The following is a 19,463-nucleotide window of genomic DNA, read 5'->3' on the forward strand; positions in this document are numbered from 1 at the left end:
GTAAGGTTTTAATAACAGCTATTGATTCAAACACTCACCAGTCTCTAACCTATATTGAGGAAATCTTTGTACATCTAATCTAATTAGACACTCTATCACACATATGTATGGTAAGAGCAGTTTGGCCATTTGAAACCCAAGGAGGAAAGGGTGCTCTTTTGCTGCCCTTTGCTTAAAAAGTGTCCAGTGATTACTTCACATCCCCAGAGAAAGCTACCACAGAATTGATTTTAAATTGCAAAGGGTGTCAGTACCGACCAGAAGTGCCTGCAACCTGTGCTTCTTATTTCCCCATAGGCACAGATTCAGAATGAGAATAACCCATCGGACTTTCCTCTTTGCCATTTACACGCCAAATGTTCTATGGCGAATGTCACACGAAGTGTAGCCCCTGTTCAGCTGGATTATTTACTCTTGAGCCAGCTAGGAAGGGAATCCAGCGGAAAGAGAAGGCATTTAGCAGGACTATATGAGGCAGGGAGGTTGTCTCTGCAACACTGAAAATGAACGCACAGTAGGGTTTATCAGAGTTACCCTAAAGTTAGTTGCGGGCCAGGACAACGTAGCAAACTCTTATATTGACCCTTCAACCTTAAGGGAGGTTGGTATGACTTTCTATTCCCCTGCACAATTTAAAATAACTAATATTATCATTCTAACCCACTCTACTGTCTCAGTGGCTAAGCCCAGATCCATTTTCCCTGGGCATCGGCTTTCAAAGTCCTTGTCAGGAGCTAGGTGCTATCACAGACAGAATCAAGCCAAAGAAGTGCATTCTCTGTAATTATTAATATTATCACTCTGGGGGACGATTTCAAGGCTGAATGGGTTAAGCTAGTAAGTGCCACTCAAGAAGAAGCTTTCTAGGATAATACAGAACAAGAGCTGTCTAAAGTTTGTATATATTTTCATACCACACAATAACATCCACCTAACTTCCACTGAACGGTTCTCTCTGCAACTCCCCCCCACCCCCTCCAATCCCCGTAGAAGACCAATGTTTTCTTTACAACTTAACCTATGGTTCAGCAGCATGAGATGAGTCATTACAGGTATTGTTTGTATAGAAAAAGTCAAGGAGAAACCCTATAGCCTATATATATGTCACTTAAAAGGATCCTCCATCAAAGTTTTTTCTCAGTGCTGAAAAGGATAGAGCCGTCAGACTCAGAAAAGATTGTATTCAGAATGTATTGATTATAACTAAAATACATATTTTCAGCCTTTTAAATAGGTTTGAAGAGGCTAAAGGAGAAGAAGGAAGCGATCAGTTGTAGTTATATGGACCATTACAGACAAGCAAATATGGTATAAGAAATAAATTAAACTCTACCGATCGCAGGTTTATTAGTTAATTTGGATTTATTTAAAAAGTTATTCTCTAAGGACCGTCTCTAACAGGTTTGGTTTGCTAGTTCTCAAAGCTGCAACACATATATTTTCTTTTCGAGCTAAATGAAATCACACGAGAAGTTATAAAGAATTGAGACGTAACTCGCTTACCCATGCTGGCTACTTTGATCTATTACAAATAATAATCCTCTTTTAAAACAAACAAACAAAAAAGTAAAAGCATGTTTCCTACCAAGCAGGAAGTTATTTTTAAGCTCCCGTGTAGGTCAAGTCTTGAACAGTTCATGAACTGAGGCTCCAATATAAATAATAATAATTATTATTAATAATAATTAATAACAACAATAATAAAATATATTTGTAATACAGATTCAAATCTCCTCTCAGCTAAAAGGGGGTCTTCGCCAAAACCAGATTTTTAAGGGGGGTTTGGGGGGAGGTGATAAAAAGAAAACCAACAATTTCTCCAGCATAAAAATGAAACATCAAATTAGTTTGCCTCTGGGCTTCATTTTTCCCCTTCTACATTATAACTAGTTATTGAACTAGCTAGAAGATCTAAAGGCCATTTGTGAGGAGACAAATTTCAATGGAGTTCCCCCATCAATAACTCCTTGGCAGTGACCTATTGGATCAAGTCAAACAGTTGAGGTGAAATTCAGGTCACGCTGTCTAACCAATATTAAAATGCGCCCACTTTTTAAAAAGCCACTTTCAACGAGATTTGAAGAAAATTGAATTCCTGGGTGGGTGGGGGGGATAGAGAAAGAGAGAGAGATTGAGAAAACGGTTTGTATATTTTTTTACAAACAAACAACAGGAATTCATCTTTAACATTTTAACATTTTAGAAAGAAGGGGTAAATATTTACATTATTACAGATTCGGAGACTAAAGAGACTAAAAAGGAAAATGTGAAGGCGAGTACTTCTCCTGACATGCTCTGGTTATTAAAATCGTTTTAGGCCGATTCATTACTTTTACTGACAACAGATTTAAGAAAAAATCAATTAAACATTTGCATATTTCTTTGCATAAATTAGACCTGTCTATTTGTATTATGAAGGAACAAAAAGAAAAGGTCTTTTTTGCACTTACTGCTTTCAAGTTGTTAGAAAAATTAAAATTTAATTAATTACATGTCATTGCATAATGTCACAGAGAAACCAACTGTTTTTTTCTGCAAGAAACTATCTGTCTCCCCCTCCGCCCCCAGCATACACACTAATGTAACTTATTGTATAATAATCACCTTAAAATAAATCCTTAAATGCTTTGAAATAAAACTCTACTCAAACATTTATTTCCTGCCTATGAATCTCAAGAAGAGATAGTTCATAGTGTGAGGTTTGTTGTTTTTTTATTATTATTATTAAACACTGAATAACAAAACCCCAGTAGATAGGTACTTCATTTTTCTAGGATGCACAGATTGCTAATGGCTTGAGGTACAGGTTACCAAACGGTCAGTATGGTAATAGCTAAGACAATGAATCCGCAGGGACAATAGTCACTTATTTTTCTTCAGTACTGTCAGAAAGGCGCTTTGTACTCAAAAATGTTCTTGAAATGGTAACCAGATCTATATTTTGCAACCTGATCCCTGGGTAGAGAAGGAAATAAAGACCAGAAATTATTTTTTCGAGGTGCTATATTTCTCTTGGCGTTGTCAGTCCAAAACTGTTTGTCGACATTGTTGGGTTGGCTGGGGAAATTGAGGCGAAAGAGAGAGGGGTGGGAGGGAAGGTTTATAGACAAAAGAGCCAGATTCTTGTACAACTATTCTTCACACGTCAGTGCAGACTTATTTTATGGAGACAAAAATTCTGCCAAACACTTAAAGCAAAAGACACATCTAAAAACTCCACTAAAAACTAAAAAAAGAGAAAAAGTCAGACAAGTGAGGGGGGAAATATATTTGTGCACTGCTTAGAGATAATGTGCAAGAAACTAAAATAGAAGGGGGGAGGGATGAATTTAGATTGACAAGGCAGCAGGGCCAGGCGCTTCTTTAAAGAAAACCTTTTTTTAAAAAAAAAAAAAAATTTGCAATTAAGTCCCAAAGCTGTAAGAATAACAAATCATTGAAATAAAATTGCAGTTCTCCCTTGGCCATCTGGAACACTGAGCCAAAGGCTTTTTTAAGCCTTCGAACTGTAGGTCTGTAACTCATTGGTAGAAATTAGTTTAGGTGACCTTCACTCCTTGGATTTTTGAACTCTTTAGTTGTTTATGATAACCACCAAGTATGTTCTTAGATAACTACCTGTGGATATTTTTTTTAATCCCTCTCATCTGTGGCTTACCGAGATTCATCCTTTAAAAAGACATGCCTAGGTAAAATTAGTTTATTAACTCTACATCTTTATTCAATATCCCCGCAGCCTTGGAATAAAGTTTTTGCATCCGTATGAACAATAAATGTCAAAATCCTGTATGAGTCCAAGGTGTTCGGACAGCATGAGATATAGCTAGTGAAAAGGAACGTATTAGATAGATTTGAATCAATGTTTTGAATACCAGAATACATTTCCATTAATGTCTTTTGCAAACTCTAGATTCTTCCCCCACCCTCCTTGCAACTTTTCTTTAGAGAGATAAGATTCTACTTGCTTATATCAAGAGATGGAACATATCTAATTTTAATAAAGTAGGGCTCATCTTTGTCAAGCCACTGGATAAGCAATTAGGCCATGGGAAAAAATATGCCAATAAAACCAATAAATGTTAGATAATAATGAAAACAGCAAATGAGTTTCCACATGCAACAGTGCCAAAATATATATGGGACTGAGTCTTTGTGTGAGGTAGGACTCGCAATCACAAATATGCAAAGCAAACCATATTTATAAACATCTTAAGCAACATGCTAAGTGAGTGGCCTTTGCATGCTCTCCAACTTTCCTCCAGCCAGAGAGCACTATTCTGAAGTGCAATCCTTTCCCTCCCCACCCTTCAAGCCTCAACACCACAAGTGCCAAATTATACAGTCGTCTATATGTACCCTGTAGAATCGAATTTGTGTGAATATTTGAGAGTCACAAATTCGTCTCTAGGGGAGTATATGGACGATGCCAGAGCCTTGTAAAGTTCTGCTTTCCTTTGATTCCCTTAATTGCAGCTGTTCTAATTAAATCCTCAAATACTGGTTATGTCATTTTAAAAGGTAGTTATTCAAGTGCAAAACAGCCATAGCTTCTGCCAGGACAGCGTGGGGGTGGCTTGTTAAAGGTAGACTGAATAATAATGATGATTGGGAATGAGGATCATAATAATAATAAAATCACATTATTACTTTTCATATAAAGAAGAAATAGCAGAAGTCTGAGCCAACAGCACAAAAAGCCCCAACCATTTCATGTGACTGATTTATGGCGTTTTACAACCCCATAAAAGCTGTAACAACGAGCCAAAAGCCTCCGACACCGCTGGCACGTTTAGTCTAATAAATAAAACATAAACAGTTAACTTTATGTGTCACTTTTATTGTTATCAAGTAAAATATGGCAATGCCCTGCAAGCTATGATTTTCAACTATAATTGTTATCAAGCAGTACAAGGGATTAATCCGACTCCCTCTGCCCCTCTGTTTAGTGCAAGCTATAGATAAAGCCCTTAATTGCAATAACTGCTCTCTCCAAAATATTTACATCGATTTCCAGTTTCTGTACTTGCACAGGGGGTCTATTTGTCCTGACATCTGGGAAAGGGAGCCATTTTTATATATGTTATCTCAACCTTTCCTCCCTCCCTCTATTAAAGCAGCTAGTTAAATGGGTCTTTTCAATGGACGTTACAAGGGAAACTAATTCTCTGGCTGGATGTGGAGCTATGAACCACATTTCTATCTAATCTAATCTAATATCTATCTATCTATCTATCTCACATACATGTATGTTTAATTAAATGTATGTATGTAATATATGTATATTATATGGAGCTTTGGCAGACTGGAAAGGGCAGAATTTTGAATGAGGAAAACAAAGGATAATCAGCCTGTAAAAGCCAGTAGGAATAAAAACACACAAATAGTTTTACAAGGAAAGAATTGTTGCCACTCCAAAAGCATTCCAGCTTTCTGAGTGGGTGGAAAGACTGTGTAGCTATGATCTTTAATACACAAATAGATCCTATCAGTTTCCAAGGAAATGAGATATCTCTTAAGCAAAGGTTGGGAGCATTTAGAAAACTCTAAATTATGGAGCCATGATTTGCATATTCCCTTTTACCTCTCAGGTAACTTGTTTCCTTCCCTTCCCTCCCCACCCCCCATTTAATGATGTGTGTTTAACAATATTTCATTTTGGATGGGGGAAACAAATTTACCAGCAAGGGCACTTAAACTGCCCTGTGTTACTTAGGGGTGGAAAGGGGGGCAGTTTTGTAACCTAGCATTTCTTTAAAGTGAAAAATTCAACATAGTCTGAGCATGTCTTAGTCTGTGCAGGGTAAAGTGATAGTTAATCTGCATAATTATGGCTTGTTCTGTTGTTGATCTGCAAGATCTGGGGGGAAGTTCTACCACGGAGAGATTTCTAAAATCCAGTCTATGGCAGGGTGTGGGGTATTATGAGGAATATTCCCCACATGTCCCCCCCACCCCCTTTACAAAAACCGGTAGGATTTTATTCTTTTATTTTCCCTTACACATTTGTCTTTTTCGGCGGCGGGAGTGGCGGGGGTGGGGGGGAGGAAAGAAAAGGGGGTCGGTTGATCCTTCTCGCCATCCTGACCCCTTTGCTCCTAGTTTTGAGATTACACAAACAACAACAAACAACAACAACAATGCACACACACACGCACATACACACACACAAATTGGATACATTTTGAAAAAGCTTTTGGTTCCTTATCCGGGGACTAGGCTGGCTGGTGTGATTGGACAAGGGAGTCACATGGTGAAAGTAACTTTACGGGGTCGCCAGCTTGTAGGAGGGCTTTATGGAGCAGAAAAACGACAAAGCGAGAAAAATTATTTTCCACTCCAGAAATTAATGATCATGAGCTCCTATTTGATGGACTCTAACTACATCGATCCGAAATTTCCTCCATGCGAGGAATATTCGCAAAATAATTACATCCCAGACCACAGTCCGGAATATTACAGCCGGACAAGGGAGTCCAGCTTTCAGCATCATCACCAAGAACTGTACCCACCACCAAGACCAAACTACCCAGAGCGCCAATACAGCTGTGCCAATATTCAAGCTCCCGGCAACCCAGCCGCGCACCAAAGGGGACATGGGCAAACTCAAGGAGGCCACCACCTCTCAGAGAAACCGCAGCAGCTCTGTGAGCAGACTGCTCTTTCCAGTTCCTCCACCTCTCCTTCCCCAGCCCCTCCAGCCTGCAACCAGCCAAACCCTGAGCATCCTAACAGCACAGCTTCTAAGCAACCTATAGTCTATCCATGGATGAAAAAAATCCACGTCAGTACTGGTAGGCAACTTTTTATTCTCTCCCTCTGCTCTGTCCTTCCTTCCTATTTTCACACCCTGCTCTCGCTCGCTCGCTCGCTCGCTCTCTCGTTTTTTTTTTTTTTCCCCCTATTTCCTTCCCTTCCATGAGAGTCTTTGGGTTAGCACAATTGAGCTGGATTTACGACTCGGAATGGGTAATTACACCCACCATAAATTTTATAGCCAAGCTAGTCTGGGCAGCCTTAGCCATGTGGTTCATTCTGTTATGTATGTGTGAAACTCCTAAAGCTTTGTAAGGGGTACATAAATAATTCAGTCTTTTGAGCCAGGGAAACCCCTTCTTATTAGAATAGAAAGTCTTGGGCTGCCAGAAGTTCTTTATAACCCATTTAGCTGATTACTTTTTCCTGAGCCACTCTAGATTTCCTGTCTCTCTCTCTCTCTCCCCCTCTCTGTTCTGTCTGCTTCTCTCTCTCTCTCTCTCTCTCTCTCTATTCATGCTAATCTTTGCTTTTCCAGTGAATCCCAATTACAATGGAGGCGAGCCCAAACGCTCCAGGACTGCGTATACAAGACAGCAGGTCTTGGAGTTGGAAAAGGAGTTTCACTATAACAGGTACCTGACAAGGCGAAGGCGCATCGAAATAGCTCACTCCTTGTGCCTCTCGGAAAGGCAGATCAAAATCTGGTTTCAGAACAGGCGGATGAAATGGAAAAAAGACCACAGGCTGCCCAATACCAAAGTCAGATCCTCGACTCCATCTAATTCATCGGCGGGCACCATTGGTGCTGGTAACGCTGCCCCCAGCGAGGAACTATCACCGGGTACAGCTCAGGATCAGCGAGCAGAGGATATCACAAGGTTATAAACAATATCACACACACACACACGCAAAATTGACTCTGATTATTTATAGAATCTAATATATATATATATATATTTTGGTTCTTTTCTTGTAGTTTTCCTGTGCGTATAAAAAACAATGAGGTCTTCTGTAAGACCACAGGCTTTAGATGCATGTAACATAGCATGAAGCCAGGTGACCGAGAACCTGCAGGTTTTTTTACGCCATTTCAGGGTTTTATTTATTTTTTAAGGGGCAAGGAAGGGGGAGGGGGGAAGAGGTCAATGTTCCGTTAGATGAATTTAATGAACAAATAAGAATAATCACAAAGAAAAAGAATGTAGGTATTTTGCCCTCTGCGTTACAAATGTACAATGATCTACTGAGGATAAAATGGAGCATTGAAATTCTTTGGTATAAATGTGAAGAAAAAGCTAAAAAAAAATCATCATGATTCAAAAGGGAAAAAAAATCACACAAACCAGGCTGAGCGAGTAATTGGTTTAAATTTTGAGAAGCAAGGGGGGGAAAAGAAAAGGGAAGGATAGTGACATATTTAAAAAAAGAGCAAGGTTTAAACAAAGTCAGTAGCTAGTTTTTTTGTCGTGGTTATTTGTGTTTTTGGACTGATTTTACATGATCATTGTAAACTTGCAATAAAGAGTTTTAGTGTGTATGTGAAAGTCCCAGTGTTCAATAAACCAGTGAGTGTGAATTAGTTTTACTTTAATGTCTGGTGGCTTATTTCACTCTCCACATTCCCCTAGCCCTAAATATATATATATATATATATAATAATCCTGGGATTGTGGCATTAATTCCATGTGCAGGAGTGACTGCTTAAATTAAGTCTAAACAAACATAAAAATAGCTCTGTTTTCTAGATTTTATGACATCACAACTTGGTCAATGTGTTTCAATCTCAGATTCTCCCAGTCAAACATATATATACTTGGGGGTGGGGGGGAGGAGTGAGGGAAGGAATCTTGTTTTGAGAAAGGAACAGTGATGTGTGTTTGGGTTAGAATATCATTCATCTGTCTCTGTTTTCCCCCTATCTAATATAAGGGTTTTCTGATTTTTTCTCTTTCTCTACACTTCTGTTGTTTTGTTGTTGTTGAAAGATTATGTGAACTAGTTCATTCATAAAACCAATAGGTTTCATCTAATCTTCTTCCAAAGACAGTAAAAGGTTTGGCAAAAAGGCATTCTTGCTCTTGGACTTTGAATAAATGATCCAAACGGAGAGTGACATGGATAGTTTAGCAAGAAATTTGTCCCCACAATTGAAGGTTTGTTTACTTTCCCGGAAGGATGAGATAACTGTAAGAAAGAGTTGTGTACAAATGGGGAAGTTATACATAGCTGTTTTCTAGGCCCCAATCTTTTGCAACTTTGCAGCATGCTCCTTTTCAGAACTACTGTCCCAGTCTGAAATAACATAGGGGTGCCAGATTTTCAGGTAGGCCTGTTTAAAGACATTTATTCTTCAAGCATTTAACACTATCCCAATGTCTTGCATTAGGATAGTTAGCCAGGTGATTAGATCTCCTTAACCCTCCCCAGAAGAGAGATTATCTAATCTGAATGAAGGGGATTAGGACAGGGGATCTTTCTGTTACCTTTATTTTTATTTTTATTTCATTTGTTTTTAAATGTTGGTTTTTATTGGCTCTCAAAAACATGTATAGCCTTCCCTTAAACAAATAATGGTCTCAGAACCTATTGTGATAGCTGGTGAGATTGATCCTGAAAGGGGAATATAGATTATGATTACTATTTATAATAGATCGTGTACATGTAAAGCTCATCAGTTCTTTACACTCCTGCTGAGGGACATTAATATCAGAGTGAGAATGGAGAAAAATGTTGCCATTGTAAATAGACATCAAGTCTATAGTTCTCTTTAAACATTTCCACCTCCATGCAGAGGTATGTGTTATGAGTTGGTTGCAATTTTTTCTCTCCCTCTGATTCCTTGCCTGTAACAGACAATCTCACACACTTTACCAGTAAAAACAAACAGAAAAACATGGTATTTAAATTCTTTTTATATACAATAAAGTGAATTAGCTAGCTAATCTGTAACAAAGCATGCTCCAAAGGGGAAAAAGAGCCTTTACTTGAGGTTAGAGACACTGTCTTCAGACACATCCACCATGCATATACATTGTAAAGAAAACAAAGGCTAAAAGTCCTAACCTTGTGATAATGGTGCTGCTACAAAGTTGAACTGGCAGTTCATAGCCAAGCAATTTGTGTGTGTGTGTGTATTCATCAGTGGAAACCTACATGTGCTAGTTCCGCAGACTAAACTGAGGCTGGTGGGGGTGGGCTGGGTGGAAATATTTCTGTTTAAAGTTTGATCCACTTTCTCCCCCCCCCTCCCCTTTTTGCAAAGTGCATCATAACTGGATGAATTACAAAGGGGTATTCTGAGAGGGGACTGGCTCTGAATGGGATGAGACTTTTTTGTTGCGTGTGTGTTCTCTCTCTGAGTGTCTGATGAGGAAGCTAAGGAAACATTAATCACATTTTCAGCTCTATAGTCTGCATATTCAGTAATAATAAAAAAAAAGAATCACATTTAGGTATATGCCTTTGCGTTCTTGTACCTACTTTTCTGCCCCGGTTCTTTGCTCTGAGACTAACTTTACTTTTTCACCTCTTCTCTGCGTTCTGCTGAGTATTATTTAGCATCTTACTTAGCCTTTAGACTTGGCCATGACACAATTCCTGGCGTGGAGGGAGATTATGAATGCATTATATAGCCAGGCAGCAGGGGGAAGAGAAAAAAAATTAATGTTCCTAGCTACAAGCAGCCTGCACCATAGTCTCTTGACGCCTCCATGTTGAGCGCCTGAAAGATACTTTATTGAAGTTCGGGTAAATGGCAAAAATGGGTTCACTGAAAGGACAACTTTTCTATCCCATCAGCTTTATTCTAGCCAGGCAGGCTGACCTCTAAGCCCCCCCTGACCCGGGTAGGTCTCACAACGTGTACCTTCTGTGTCTCTCTACATAGATTTAGCGGCACCACTACTGTTTAGCGTCTTTGTAGATTTTACCATAGTAATGGGGGAGAGATGGGGCAGATTCAATGCGTGTTATCGCATTGTTTTGTCACCAAAATAATCCAAGAGAAAGGAAGAAGGGTGAAGTTACGGCCAAATCTCTCTTCTCACTTCCCGCCTTCCCATGGCTTATTTCCCAACTGGCTACTGCCCTATGACCAGATCAAAGTACCCAACGCCAAGTAAGTAGCTTTGCACTTTAAAAAAACACGGGGGAACTTTGCAAAGCGAGGATTAAAATCAGGAGGCAAATGCAATCGAGCGAGAAGGGAGACAATTTCTGTGTTAGAGGGGAAACAATGGTTTAGTCTGTTTAGGAGTGCAAAATGGTCCAGATATACCATGGCACATATGGATCTGGTACAAGGGGCTGCATTACCCCCACTCCCCATCATCCTGTGTTCGAAGATTAGATGCTCCTTCATTTCAGTGCGCTATGTTCCAGGTTTACCTCGGCACATATAGATTTGTGGGGGTATGTTCCCCCTCAAACTGTGTATTTCACTGTTCGTGATTGGATATTCTCTCTACTTATATTACTGGACTATAAAAGTAACATCATCAACAAAAAATGTTTCCCGAGGATCAAATTAACATCTCAGGTCAGTTTATTTTAACTCGTTTTCTTCCAGTCCAATTTGCTTGAAAATGACACGCTTAGTTTTTTTTGTTTGTTTGTTTCCCCTCACAGCTAGATTTTTGAGGACTAAAATTCTAACATGAGTGAGAAGCAGTTTATAAGGCTTTAACGAGCTATAAAAAAAGACATTATAAAGCCCTTGTATAGAGACCCTTGAAGGGACCTCTGTTAAATGTAGTTCAAGAAACTGTGAAACTTAGTTTCCTGTATTGCCTGTTAAAAACCAACAGCTCCAGAGATGTTTGGGGAGATAACTTCCCACAAACAAGGGCCTTCAGGCGTTAAACCAAGTGCCTTCAGTTTTATGAAAACTTTTCCAGTATATAGATACACATTTTCCCCCCCTTTGCCCAAGGGCTAATCCACAGAAGTGGCATAGTTTAGCTTCCAAGCTCTTCAGTTAACATAATATCCCAGGTCTTTACAGCCACTTGTGTCCTTTATCCCTCACATAGTTCGTCTGCACTGTTAATTGTAATTAAAAGACAAACATTCAGCCAGGGTTAAGTGAATGAGTTACGGGTTTGCAACCATAACTGACAGCACCTCGAACGTGTAACTTACATTTATTGTGGTCTCGTATATCATTATCCAGAGATATAGTTTTATGTGCTTCCTAATCTGTCCTTATGATTTATTTTGATGGGCAAGGTACCAAACCAAACATTTTGGGACTTTAGTGAAAGACTAGTATTTCCTTACAAACAGCCAGCAGCCGTTATGGTAATGATATTAACAGTTTCTGGCAAAAGCCACCCTTGTCTGTTTGTTTGTTTCATTGGCTACAGATTGTCTTCCTACGTGGAAAAGTATTTTCCCAACTCAGCAATAGATAGTTTTGAGTTGAGAGAGAGAGAGAGAGAGAGAGAGAGAGAGAGAGAGAGAGAGGTTGGTTTATTTCTATGTAGGGGGTTCAATATTGCTTTGTAAATTATTCACTTTTCCTAAATTAATTTTTTCCCATTCCTAAATTAAAGTTTCCATTGCTACCTAATCCATCATATGTATTAAATAGATAGATAGATAGATACTTTGCTTTAAAAAAAGAAAGATTTTTTTAAGAACAATCTTTGTATTAAAATCTTTAGCTGTTTCTTGGAGTTCATTTTTTCAGGGATATTTTGATCATTTTATTTTCTTCACTTTTTATCTGTACTACAGCTCTCCCAGCTTCTTCTTTCCTCCTCTGAAGGAGTTATTTGCTGTTCTGGTGTTAAACGTTATACAATGTTCAGTAATATTTTGTCCTTTGTGTAACTCTTTCTGAGGAGCAAACAAGCAACCTATAAATAATTGAGGGGTAGCCAAGAAAAATAACTCTAAATATATATATATATAATGCAATGTATAAGTAATATACATATGTTACTGAGAATGGAAAGAGATTGGTGTTATTAAAATTACTATTTCAAACTTTAGGGCTTTTTCATAAAGTTTAATTCTGATGCGCTCACTGTGACGGCTGTCACTCAATCAATTCTGTTTGTGTCTGTTTAGTCACTCATAAATATCTGTGTTATTACTTTTTCAGCTAAACAGTTTCATTTCTCTGGGGCTCAGATGTTAACTCCCTTCCACCACCACCCCCATCCCCCTCTGAACGGTTATTTATGCCTCATACTTATTGCTTCTCAGGAAAAGTGAAATTATTAAGGACAATATACCTCTGAAAAAAATTAACCTTTACCCCAAAGACAGCCAGCTTCTTTAGGAAATAGAGCAGAATATAAATAAAGTTGAGTCTCACACGACCATTGCAACACAGACAAAAGAGTATGCTCCAGCATGGGATAGAAGAATTAATTTATTACAAGGTATCAAAAATATTTTAAGGTAAATTTTTCCCGATACTTCTTTTTTAAAAGGAAGTATGTTGTTTTAATCATCCTCTTCCCTACACCCAAGCTCACTCCTCCATAGAGTGCTCTCCTCTGCTTATTACTTGTTAACCTCACCGAATCACATCTTAATACATTTATTTTCAATTCATTAAATTATTATTAAGCAGACACTTTAACAGGCTTAAAGTGCTTTGCAGCTTTTGAGTGCAAGTTTCCCTTGAGTAATAGCCTGGCAAATTAAAAGTACACACAGAGAATTAAAAGTACATGCATATACACACAACCACACACACACACACACACACATATGGAGAATTAAAAGTATATGCACACACACACAAATACATACAAAAAGACTTCCACCGGCATATACATGGATAATTAAAAGTAGATGCTTACACTCATATACACACACACACACGTGTTTATGCTCATGTGCACATTTTATATATACATTCATATGTACAAAACCTCACACATATAGAGATAGAATTAAAATGTATTCGACACCCACACCCACACAGCCTGGAAGTTGGTTACCCTCCAGAAATGCTGCGAGACCCAAAAAGTAGAAGCAACCTGCTATCAGGATTGTCCATGAAATTATGGTTATTTTATTTGCAATATCTAGATACAGTGTGGCTTACTTCTGGGGCGTGCATGCAGCAAAACGTCTGTCTGGCTTCTCTGAAATCCCCCAAAACCAGTTCCCCTGAAGTACCTATAAATATTTAAAGAAGACCCAATAAAGTGTTTACTCGCAGGTTTGCTTTGCATTAGCTAGGTCATGACCCCAAGTTTGGACAGCAGGACAAAGGAGCTTTGACTAGGGTCTTGAAGTTTCGTGTTAGGGAACGGCATAATCCCAAAGTTATTGTTTGAACCAGCAGGTTAATTTAGTTGTTTGGCAACAGCTCTGAAGTCTGGACGTATAACTTTATCTAGCCCATGTCTCTAGCCTCATCAAGGACTACTTAGACTCCTCTTTTATTAAAGTATCCAGATTAGATGATTGTTAAAGTGTTACAATTTACTTCCAATTAGAATCCAAGAAAGTTTTTTTTAAAGGGTCTAAACTGCATAATAACAAATAATCCCCTAAAATCCTATGCTAAGGAAGATACCTTTTCTGCACTTTCCAGACTATGGAGGTCCTGGCGGGTAAAAAATTCAATACCTCCACGCGCCATGTTTATTTCAATGCTTAAATACAGCTATCCTGGTTTGTAGAATAATTTCAATAAATTGGGGGACGGAGGAGGCTGAGGGGAAACAAACAAACAAACAAACAAACAAAAATCCGGAAGTCAGTGGCCAACCCCCATTGACCTCGCTGACTCAGACTCAAGTCCTAGGGGTCTCTGGTGCAGAGGCTATACCGCACTAACTCATTTTAATTTAACAATTAAGGTTTGGAAAGAGAATAGTCTGGCTTGATCCTTGGACAGTTTTCCCAACTGTAAGCATGTAAAATAAAGCCTATGGTGTCTATGAGACGATGTTGACTGTAGATAGAGAATTATTCTGCCAGCACCCTGTTTGAAAGAGTGCACTAGCCGCGTTCTTATTGGTTTTTTTAAGCTTTGGTTTAGATTCTTTTCCTTCTTAAAACCAAAGAAACAGATGGTAAAGCTGAATTTAAAGTTGTATAAACTTCACCTCAGTGCTAGAATGCATGGGCCTCTATGGGCACTGAATGTATAAAGTTTGCTCTTGATAACAATATTTATATATTCAGTATACAGAACTGACCCTGGGTGTATATACAGCGAGATAGCTTTGTAAAAGGGGCATGAGCCTGAAATGGGCTAAACATTTTAAGGACTTGGTTTTAAAGAAACCTGACTTCTTCATAGGCATATTTAATAAGGGAAATGTTTATTACAAAAAAAAATGCTGATGATGTGAAGGAAAAAAGGCAAATGAGAAGGTAACCTCCCCCCCCCCATTTGTAAAAACAACAACAACCTCTCAAGTAGTTTATTTCAGATTTTGATTCTCTCTCTTTTCACAAAACTGGAGCTGCTTTCAGGGGAAAGAAACGCAGGTGGAAGAGTGGGACTAGCATTGCTGTATGGGAAGAACATGACCCGTGATTTGTATAGCGATGGCTTGATGCTACTGAGTGGCTTCTTTACCTTGACGATCTGCCTTTTTATGGTGAATGTTTTAATATCAAGTTTACAATATACATCTTGGGTGACATAAATCGACCGATACGTACGCATGTAGTGGCCCCATGCTGGTCATCCTAACCTTTCCTTTCCTCTCCAAGGATTTTCGGAGATTTAGAAAATGCCGCACTGGCTTTGCTGTTACTGTCCGCTCCACCCGTGAAGGAACACAGCATTGCGAAGTGTTTATACTCCCCGGCGCGAAACATCAAGACCTGTAATTTTTTTTAATCTAAACAGTTCTCCTCTCTATCTGGAAACCGTCTTTCTGGGTACGAAGAAACTTTTTTCCTAATATGGGTAGAAAAGTCTTAGAACCAGCAGCATAAAGACTATTGTGAAGATAAACCTCCAGTGTAAGTGTGTGCTTGTCAGAGTGTGCTCGTGTGCCTGCATGTCTGCTGTGTGTGTGTGTGCATGCCTCTCTGTGTTTGTGTGAGTGTATCTTTGTGCGTGTGTGTTTGTGAGTGCCTCTGGGTGTTTAGGAGTGTTTGTGTGACTGAATTTGTGTATCTGTTGTGTGTATATGTCTGTGTGTGTGAGTCTGTGTGTTTTTGTGAGTGCCTCTGGGTGTTTTGGAGTGTTTGTGTGCCTGACTTTGTGTATGTGCTGTGTGTATCTCTCTCTCTCTCTCTCTCTCTGTGTGTGTGTTTGTGAGTGCCTCTGGGTGTTTTGGAGTGTTTGTGTGCCTGACTTTGTGTATGTGCTGTGTGTATCTCTCTCTCTCTCTCTCTCTCTCCCTCTCTCTCTCTGTGTGTGTGTTTGTGAGTGCCTCTGGGTGTTTAGGAGTGTTTGTGTGCCTGACTTTGGGTATGTGCTGTGTATATATGTCTGTCTCTATGTGTGTGTGTGTTTGGGAGTGTGCATGTGTATGTCTGTGTCTATGGGTGTGTGTTTGTGTTTGTAAGTGTGCATTCTGCTTTCGGAGGGCGTCACAGAACAGAGCCAAGGTTTGGCCTGACCATTGTAAAGAGGGAATTCCTTGAAAGACTTCACATGGGTATCTGGCAGAGGCAAGCTGTAAATCCAACTGTTTTATAGCCCTGGCAGCAGATGGTTTAAAGCGCACTTTCCCCCTTTGGATCACTGTTTATCACAGAACTTCTAGGCCTGCAATCTATCGACCTTTTATTCTTGGGGTGGTGAGCTGGTTTGTTTTGGTTTTAGTCTTTCCATTTGATTGCTAACCCTTTTATCAAGTGGCTTCTTTTAAGATCTTTACCCTAAAACAGCCCTTCGTGGTCACTGCGGATGGCGATTAACTCTGGCAAGGGATTGCCTTCTTCTGTCCCTGCTTTCCATATTTGCAAATTAAGTGCTCCTGTGATCCGATCAGACCTTCATTACCAGGGGGAGAGGAGTATTTTGAGGAGGGGGAGGGGAGAGGGACTGGTGTGGGTGCATAAAGTCACATTAGTTTCTGTGGGGTGAGCAACCCTGGCTGACGAGTTATGAAACAGCTTTAAAGTGCTGTGTCGATACCCTCCCTAACCCATCCATCCTCCTTCGGCTAGCCCTCTCTTTTGTTGGCAGAGCTGGGATGAACCCCACCCTTGTAAATAGAATCCATGTGGCCAAAAGAATCCGAGGCGTTTTGCCTTTGGGGTTAATAGGGGAAGGCGGTGGCTGTTTTATGCCCCTATCCTGTCAATCCGTGGCTGGTATGCATGGCAGAACCGTCTCTATTGCTCGCTCTTTTGAAGCTTTAGCATATGCCAGGCATGTTTGGAGAGCAAGGCTTGGAGATAGCTCAGGCTTATTAGGTTAAATCGTGCGTGTGTGTGTGAGAGAGAGAGAGAGAGATTGTGGAGTCAAATTTAATTCCATTGTTTCTTATCACAAGGTTCCTTTGGAAGATCTAGAAAAAGCCCCAACAAGTAACCAACAAACAAAATAATAACACTGTCTTTTCACGTTTATTTCCTTGTAACATATGGGGCTCTTCGGCTTCGCTGTATCCATCACCGCTTCTCTTTCATTCTGATAACTGAGAGCGATTTTCATAACGACTTGCAAGAGGGTTGTAAAGAATGATGGGCGCTCAGCAGAGTCCTCCGGTGAACTGTTGGCAAGTGCCACTTTGCAAGCTGACCCCCCCCGCAGTAAACACGAGGCCCTGCTGTTCGAGTGCAGTTCTCCAAGTTTGCGTGAGCCGTGCGCGCTATATATATATATAGTAAAAAGCAAGACTGTTAGAAACAAATGCCCAATTCATGTAAACAAGGCACTCGTGGCCTCAGTCACCACGACAATTAGAATCCGTAGCGTCTGAACACACACCCTGCTCTCTGGGAGAGGTTGATATGGTTAGTGGGAGTGCTAAAACCCTACGAGGCATACAATATTTATCTTGGTTAACCCTGGTGCTTTTATTAACCTTGGTGCTTCCAAGGACTCTGAGCCCCCCCCCGCCCCCCCACATTAATCGAACTGGACAAGAGTTGTAGATTTCACAGCTGATGTTTCTGTTCAAATACTTGGAAAAGGGGGGGGGGGGAACAACCCAACAACCCGACCTTATAATAATTATAATAAAAGCTTCAAATCTAGCTGGGGTTCTTCTATTGAGAAAATAAACACAAGCAATTATCCTAGTGTTTGCACCTACCCGTTCAAGAGCAAAGTGATTAGATGCGCATTATGAGCACTTTACTCTCATAAAGTTAACTTAAGACAGGTCACTTTCTTCCGAGGAGCAGCCAAGGGAAATGCGAGCGTAGAGAAATCTACGATGGAATCACTTAAAATCTAAAATCTTCGGAGAAAAGGCAAAATGCATGGCCATCTATATGGGCTAAAATACACACACAAAAGAACAGAAGAGACAGCTGTTTTCCTATTAAAATCTGCTGGATGCTCCCCCCCCCCAAAAAAAAAGAAAGAAAAAGAAAAGGGGGGACTGCATTCATTTATATGATTCACTGCTGTTTAAATAATAATGTGGTCTTGGCAAAAAATGGACCCCATTGCCAATTTTCTCTTCTCACCCAGATAGAGCGAAATGATACTATCTCTGTATTTACAGTTCAATGGCTTGAATACTTAATTTAGTCTATTTTTCGGAACACTCCGTGTACCCATAAATCTGCCAGGCTTTCTCTGTTACAATGCCATCAAATAAAGAGGACATTGACTTCCAGAGCAGGTACGGTCCAAATAACTAACAAAGATAATCTATAAAACTGATTTGGAAGGCACGAGATGAGATGAGTTCCTTAAGTCTAATCACTCCGACACTATAAACAAATGGCTAACCTTCGGAAATTAAGTTTGCTTTAATAACCTTTCATAAACAGACTTCTGTCTTGGTGGCTGCAGAAATTATCCTGACTGGGCATTTCACTCAGCACATAATACAGTAGGGACTGGGGAGAGGTTTCCTGCACTCTGTCATTGTATGGGGGGTCCGCATCTGGGCCAAAAGCTTGGCTTTACTTAGGCAAGTAAAACCATTGAAGTCAAGGTTTACTCTTCTTGTGAGCAGGATTTGTGAGCAGGATTTGGCTCCAAATATATATCCATCTGTGAAAGAAAGAAAGAAAGAAAGAAAGAAAGAAAGAAAGAAAGAAAGAAAGAAAGAAAGAAAGAAAGAAAGAAAGAAAGAAAGAAAGAAATTTCCCCATTCAGAAACAAGAAATTCCCTTGTATAGTGTGACTGCTTGTGAATAAAGAGTCATAGGTGGCTGTTACCTTACCCCTTTAACTCTAGACATGATTTCAATCTATTGAGCACCAAAAGAGTAACATATAGCTTTTCCATGAGCAACTCCCTAGGAATTAGATCCAAGCAGCCAGATCCTGGATTCAGCTATGTGCTGAAGTATACCAAACAAAGGGGTGGTTATTTCAAAGGCATGAACATGCATAATGGTCAGATGTTTCCCTTTAGCCCGTGTGTTTTTGTGTATGACTGTGTATGTGTTGGAGATGACTCTCAAAAGCTTGCATCATACAGAATTTAGTCTTGGGAGATGGAAAGAACCCCTTCAATCTGGGGCCCTAAACAGTGGGTGTTCTGCTTAGGATATAGCTTCCTGTTGGTCAGTGGTGATCTGTGAAATGGGTTATTTTTTATTTTAGTCCTGCCAGATCTGCCCTAACCCAAAGGTCTGAACTT

The 19,463-nt window shown here is 39.7% G+C and overlaps 1 protein-coding gene and 1 long non-coding RNA gene across 7 annotated transcripts in view; both read left to right on the plus strand.

Moving 5' to 3' along the window:
• The window catches only part of LOC141975390 (uncharacterized), a 96,282-nt gene that overhangs the window by 59,892 nt on the left and 16,927 nt on the right, over nt 1-19,463 (plus strand). Inside the window, exon 1 of one of the 6 annotated variants that reach the window (XR_012635905.1) lies at nt 11,174-11,293. The exons of the other annotated variants lie outside the window; for them this stretch is intronic. This is a non-coding gene — a long non-coding RNA (uncharacterized LOC141975390). Of the gene's footprint in view, nt 1-11,173; nt 11,294-19,463 lie in introns of those variants that run through there. 6 annotated transcript variants of the gene reach the window in all.
• HOXC4 (homeobox C4) lies at nt 6,116-8,314 on the plus strand. The gene is made up of 2 exons (XM_074935298.1): nt 6,116-6,791; nt 7,292-8,314. Exons 1-2 carry the CDS (start codon nt 6,248-6,250, stop codon nt 7,639-7,641), a joined length of 894 nt encoding a protein of 297 aa, XP_074791399.1. The 5' UTR covers nt 6,116-6,247; the 3' UTR covers nt 7,642-8,314.

This window comes from Natator depressus, chromosome 20 (genome assembly GCF_965152275.1).
Source record: "Natator depressus isolate rNatDep1 chromosome 20, rNatDep2.hap1, whole genome shotgun sequence".
NCBI classification, from domain to species: domain Eukaryota; kingdom Metazoa; phylum Chordata; order Testudines; family Cheloniidae; genus Natator; species Natator depressus.

Coding starts and splice junctions, on each gene's coding strand:
- HOXC4 (XM_074935298.1), top strand. CDS start 6,248: ATGGTGAAAGTAACTTTACGGGGTCGCCAGCTTGTAGGAGGGCTTTAT. Junction 6,792..7,291: donor AAAAATCCACGTCAGTACTG/GTAGGCAACTTT, acceptor TTGCTTTTCCAG/TGAATCCCAATTACAATGGA.